General features: G+C 36.0%; 1 protein-coding gene across 8 annotated transcripts in view; it reads left to right on the plus strand.

Annotated features, from left to right (window-relative positions):
• Positions 1-6,658, plus strand: part of ATMIN7 (HOPM interactor 7) — a 98,364-nt gene extending 91,706 nt beyond the window's left edge. For all 8 annotated transcript variants that reach the window (XM_088950723.1, XM_088950728.1, XM_088950726.1 and 5 more), the window contains 2 exons: positions 5,110-5,205; positions 6,240-6,658. In XM_088950723.1, coding sequence (XP_088806849.1) covers positions 5,110-5,205; positions 6,240-6,302 — 159 coding nt within the window. In that variant the 3' untranslated portion in view covers positions 6,303-6,658. The remainder of the gene's footprint in view (positions 1-5,109; positions 5,206-6,239) is intronic.
• The last annotated feature ends 239 nt before the right edge of the window (positions 6,659-6,897 follow it).

Consider the following 6,897-nt stretch of genomic DNA (forward strand, 5'->3'; position numbering starts at 1 on the left):
AGATATAAATACCTGTCCACAATGCATAATCTCAACACTCTCCCTCAAGTTGAGCATAGATATTTATCATGCCTAGCTTGCCTAGGTTTCTATCAAACTTCGGCTTGTGGAGGCCTTTGGTAAGTTGATCTTTTGACTTGACAAAAGGTACACATATTTCTCCACTGGCTATTCTTTCTCTAATGAAGTGTCTATCAACCTCAATGTGTTTTGTGCGATCATGTTGGACTCGACTATGTGCAATTTTTATAGCAGCTTGGTTATCATAGTACAATCTCATTGGAGCTTCATCTTTGATTCCAATCTCAGATAACAAGGTCTTTAGCCAAAGTAATTCTGATACACCGTGAGCCATGGCCCTATATTCTTCTTCTACATAGGATCGAGCTACTACTGATTGTTTTTTACTTCTCCAAGACACAACATTACCTCCCACCAATGCATAATAACCAGAGGTGGATCTCCTATCATCTATAAAACCTGCCCAATCAGCATCAATATAAACCTCAACCTTGAAATGCCCATGTTTGGAGTACAACATTCCTTTACTTGGGTACCCCTTTAAGTAGGCAAGGATCCTATTAACTGCAAGGTTTAAATTGTCGGTGTCGGTGAAAATGTTGGTCACCAAATATAAGAAACATGTCAAAATGTCGGAAATATTATATGGAAGAATATCTCCATCATTAAAATATATTGAAGTTCTAGGATTATGCATTTACTGACTCACCACACTCACGACATAGGATATATCTGGTCTAGTCAAGTACAAGTAGAGAAGCTAACCAACTAGTCTCTGATCGATAACATTGTCTAGAAGAATGTCTTCGTCATTAGTATTTAGTTTATGATTGGCGCCAATAGGAGTTTCAACTTGTTTGCACCACAACTTGCCAACATCATGAAGGAAGTCAAGAACATACTTTCTCTATGAAATGAAAATCCCTTCCTTTGACCTTGCCACTTTAATTCCAAGAAATTATTTTTGATTCCCTAGATCTTTGATCTCAAATTCAGAAGCAAGAAATGACTTTAGTTGGACTATTCTAGGGTTATCATCTCTTATGAGTTGTGACAATAATGTCATCAACACATACTATCAGTAGAGTTACCTGGCCATTACCTCTTTTTATGATTTGCTTGTGATTGAGTGAATCCAATTTTAAGAATAGCCTTTTCTGTCAAACCAAGCTCTAGGAGACTGCTTGAGCCCATAAAGGGATTTCTTCAAATGAAAAACCTTCCCCTCACGATCAAGTTACTCCTAGGGGAAGATTCATCTAGACCTCATCTTGAAGATCTATATTGAGGAAGGCATTCTTTGCATCCATTTAGTATAGAGGTTATGAATAGTGATCAACAAGAGACATAACCACTCGGATAGAGTTCGTTTTGGCACAAGTGCATAGGTGTCCTGATAGTTAATCTCATATGTTTGGGTGTATCCTTTTGCCACCAACCTAGCTTTGTATCTTTCAATTGAGTCATCCGCCCAATGTTTAATTGTATACACCCACTAGGACCTTACCCTCAGGTCCTACAAAAGAAACCAAACAATTATGGAATTTGGTAAAAGAAATAACAGATAAAAGATTTTTGTGCAACATAGGAACATGAAAGACAAAGTTTAGGGAAATATTATGACTTATGAGTGAGCTTGACTTCACCCAGACCCGAGATTAGAGTCTGAGATCCATCAGCTACAATGACCTTTCCTTTCCCTAGAGCTAATTTATAAGAGGTGAAGTGAGAAGTCATACCAATCATGTTAGCACTAGCTCCAGAGTCCATAATCTAGGAACCAGGAGAAGAAGATTGACAAGCAAGTGCAATACTTGATTTAGCAAAAGTATTGGAAGGATCTCTAGAGCCAACTAAGGTGGAGGACCCAGATTTCTTAAGCTGAGTTAGTAGACTCCTAAGCTTCTCCATCACATCAAAGGAATCATGTAAAGGAGCTTGAACACTAGGAGATGGACAATCAATTCCCACAATATCAAGATGCACATTTCCCTTCATTGTTGTTTTAAGCTTCTTAGGTTTTAGATGTGGATTCAATTTCCAATACCAGTCCTTAGTGTGTTTGGGCTTCTTACAGTATTCACACACCACCTCAATTTTCTCATTAACACCCTGTTTGTTTACAATTAGCTTGGGTTTGGAGGACATATAAGCCGAATGATCAACTACTAAAGTCTGCATCATGGCAGCCGTTCTACTCTCCTCTCCCTGTACCTAGGAGTATGCAATGGCAAGGGAAACAATATATTCAAGATGTGTTGTCAGGTAAAATCATACTCAACATTCAAGTCGACCAAGAAATCAAATACTCGGTTCTTCTCAACATATTTTTCAATATTGTTCACCATCCTTAGGATTCTTCCATTCCAAGGCCTCCAGATGATCCATTTCTTCCCAAAGAGATTATAAGGAAGAGAAAGTGCATAGCCACACCCATTCCCCTGATGCATATTACAAGCTTCCCTTCGGAGTTAGTAGACTCGAGCTATATTCCTTACATTGGAGTGTGTGGCAGTAACATGATCCCAAATGTCCATGGCATTAGAGGAAACATGTAATTGCGAGCAATATGTGGCTGCTTTGAACAGACCATCCATGACATAACCAAAGAATTTTCTTGTTCCCATCTTACCCCATCCTCCAATGGTAAGTTTGGAAGATTGAGACCAATCGAGGAAGTTGCTCCAATTAAGTTTTATAGTGGTTATCATATCATTAGAAGCATAAACACTGCTCGGGAGCATTCCGGAAATGGTCTGTACTTCTTTAGGCAATTCCATTGGACTTGGACTAGCAACTTGACAGCCCTATTGCACTCCAACAACCAACTAGGACACAATAAAGCCACCAAAATAGGTCAACACTCGGTTAGGAGCCAATAGGAAGCCAAAAACACCACTAGTGGCACAAAAGGGAGAATAAAATTTCCCAAAGATTAACTAGGGTTAAAAAAATTGTGGAACCACTTTCCACACCTCCATAAAGGTAAAACAACCTAAGGACAACAGGTTTCAAGTAAGAAACAACTCCAAATGGGAAGAAAAAATCCCAAATATTGAAACTGCATTTTTCTTTAATTTTTTATTGAAAAGCTCAGGAAAAAAGCAAGGAAGCATCCAATGGAGAGATGAAACTCATACTAAAATGTTTCTAGAATCAGGGCGCACAAGGCTGAACCAGATTCAAGGGTTGCTGGTGGCACCTATACGGACTACTAACATCATCCAGTGGTGGTCTGATGTTGGTAGGTCTTCCTGGGTTTGAAGGTCAGTAGAGGAGGCTCATCTAGATCCCAACCTGCTTTGATACCAAGTTGAAGTGAAGATTATAGGAAGAAAGAGAAGAGAGAACAAAGAGGAAGGAGAAGAGGAGATTTTGGGAGAGTGGGGTGTGTTATTGTTCACACCCAATAAAATAAAGAAAAATTACATATATGCCCTTGAATGGGTACCCAAATACAAATAAAGAGAACATGCATAAATACCCCTGCCCACAGTGCATAATCTCAACAAATTGTTTTTTCCTTTTTTTTGGGGGGGCGGGGGAGGGATTTAAACTACCAGGCCAAAACAAACTCTTTGTTCATTTAACTCGATGTTACCAATAAAAAATGAAAAATAAATGTAAAAGCCAGTTGATGAGTAAATTACTTAAATCTTCCTTGTTTTTCTGATAAGTGCTTTAACAATGCCTGTACTTTGACCCCTTCCATTAGTTAAGAACCTAACCAAAAGTGAAGATGTCATGCTCTTGAACACTTTAAAATTCCTAATATTCCCATGAAGACAATATTAGTGTCTATTGACCAAAATACCCCCAAATATGTTCACCTGAGAAAGCAACTTTTTGGAACGCAGGGGAGGTTAAAGCATTTGTTAGAAAACACAGTTTTGGAACACCCCTGCACCCCGAGAGAGTTTTGAGCTCTCCAGGTTAAAACTTAATTTCTTTCTTTTCTTTCTTTTTTACCTCACAAAGTGTGACTTAAACGGATAATGTGTCACCTCAGCTTGGTGCTGAAGTGGATTTTGTTTTGTCATCCAAATACCCATACTACTATTAAAATTTAAAAGGTAAGTGGTAAGTACAGAGCTTTTGTTTGACTAAAATACCCCAATTTTTTGAATTTGGTCCCTATCTAATTGTAAGGACAGGAATGTAATTTGAACCACTTTTCTCCTCATTGAAATCCCTCTCATTAAGTCCTTTATTTAAGTATTAATTCCCATTAACGTTTATTGAATCTTATTCTTGACTAAAATACCTTTATTTTTGAATTTGGTCCCTTTCTAATTGTGAGGCAACAAAATGTAATTTGAACTACTACACTTCTCATTCTGTTCTCTCTCATTAAGTCTTATATTTAGGGTATTAACTCCCATTCTTTCATTGAATCCTATAGTAATTAACTATAAAATAAAATACAAATTTAAAACCAACCCAGAATGGAGTTGTTTTGCTCTTTGGTGGCTAGTTAACAATTCGACCTTTTGGGCCAAATGTGTCACCCTAGATGTCATAATTAAATAATAATAAAAATTAAAAATGATGAAAACACACACATGTATAAAAAAATACAAAAAAAAATGTAGAAAACATTTGAGCATATCTCCAATATCATACATTCATCATATCAAACAAAAATAAGTGTGACAAATAACAATAATTTTTATAGACATAGAAATATAAAAAAATGTAACAAATTTTGGTAACATATTATTTACTATCATCATCATCATCATCATCAAAGATCACCACATGCACACTTACTAGTTATTCTAAAATACTAGAGTTGCTTGGTTATCGAAGTAACTTAAATGTATCATGTAGTTACTCTTTAGAATTTGAGTAGACCATTCACATTTGTTTTCAACAAGGTGTATTGTATACCCAACTTCCTAGACTTTTATCATATGTTAATTGAATGGTTTAATTGGATTTTGTAATCTTCTCTTTATTTATTTTCATTTTGATGACTTTAGTGGATAGTATGGACTTTAAGTTTGGTATTATTCCTTTTCTCTTCCTTGCTTGCCAACACTCATATGACAGGCAAAAATTTCTATTTGTATTCATTTCTGTTTCTAGGTGCTTGAAGGGATGTGCCTTATGAACCATCAGATTTTCAGGAAACATCTATGCGAGTTTTATCCCTTGATCACCAAGCTTGTATGCTGTGATCAGGTAACTCTGTACTTCCAAGTAAATGCTTTTAAAATTAATTATGATAAAGGACCTGTCTTCATGGGCATCTATCAGTATTTAGAGATTGTATTTTTTATTGGGAAAATTTTTAACATGGCCCATATGATTGGAGCTGTTGTTTGGGCCTTGCAGAATTGAGTAGAGTTTGCAATTGCAAAAGAATGTAGGGACTTGTGTAAGCAACTTGAAAGTGATTATAAATCATGTAATTTATACGAGTATTCAGCAAGATTTAAACTTGGAGATCCTAACAAAAATTCTGTTATTGATCTTAATCCATCTTTGAAAACCCATAGTTGTGTTCTTTTTTTTTTTTTGGAATAAGTCAAATTCAATGTCCTTGCCTGAACTTTCAATTTCTCATTTTTCTGCAATACATTTTTATATTTGGATTCCAACTTCTTGTCTTGAATCACCAAGGTTTCTACTTTAAAGCATTTTATGTACTTCTTATGTGTTAGTATTAGAATCCAACTGGTGTAGGCTTTTGTGCAGTTCTGGCCATCTTGGCTGTGCATTATCAAGTGGGAAGGTATTTCTGCTTTCCCACTTATGCCACTTGGTATGGCTGGTAGTTTGTCGCTTACCTGTGAAGGATGGTGGTTAGAGTTGCTGCTCTTGGCACTTATATTTATTAATAACAATAAAAAAAAAAAAAGTGTTCCTTTTAGACCAGGCTTAGTTCTTTTATTTGTTTCATTGTATTTTTTAACAATACTCAAACCAGTTCAAGATGAGGAAAACAAAAATTAATATCTATTTTTCTGTATAGACGTGCACTACGTTCAGGGTTACCATTTAGTGATTGTACTGTAAATCTCTCTGAACCAAATATCACTTCGCTTTGTTGATACTAACTTCAAGGATTTATGGGTAGTCCAAAAGAGTGTTATTGACTACATAGTGAAGATTGTCTAGTATGCTCTGCCCACTGAGGTGGGTTTTCTTCCTTCCAACAGTTATCGTCGAGGTTTATTTTTGTTAATCCGATTTTTTGTTTTGTTTTATTGCAGATGGATGTTCGTGCAGCCCTTGGTTATCTCTTTAGTAGACAACTTACCACACTCTTACCATAGCCATCTTGCATATTGTATTATGATTTTTCTTATACAGTATTGCCATATTGTATGATGCTGAAGGTGGGAATTCAAGTATGTGGATCCTTTGCAACATCCATTTTCCATAACTAGCAAGTTCTCATTAATGATGCAAGCCCCATACCATGCAACTGTCTATTTCGAAAGCCTAGTTGCTTTGTCATTCTCTTCTTTTTTTGAGGATGTACTATAGTCAGAAGAGAGAATAAGTTCTAGGTTCGGGAGCTTGCTCTGATAATGAGGTTTATAGTTTTTCTTTACTTTTATTTAATTTTTTAACTATAGCCTATTTGATTTATAGCTAAAGGGTAATCAACAAAGCCTTATTTTGTGAATTGAAATTTGTACATTTTGACTTGGGGAGTTTATGTCCTCTACCATTCCATAATTATGTAAATGGTCGGGCTGCATGTTAGAGGTGAAAAGATGACGACATCACTGATTCACAGGTAATGTACTAGGTTGGGCCTTGGTTGGGTTAACCTTGAAGCATTTAGTATCTAGCACCAACTCAAATTGAAAGGTTAAATATCATTAAAACGAATTCATACTCATCATACTAATTTAATTTCTT

Source organism: Nelumbo lutea, chromosome 6 (assembly GCF_056320005.1).
Source record: "Nelumbo lutea isolate HS-2025 chromosome 6, American lotus-T2T, whole genome shotgun sequence".
NCBI lineage: Eukaryota > Viridiplantae > Streptophyta > Magnoliopsida > Proteales > Nelumbonaceae > Nelumbo > Nelumbo lutea.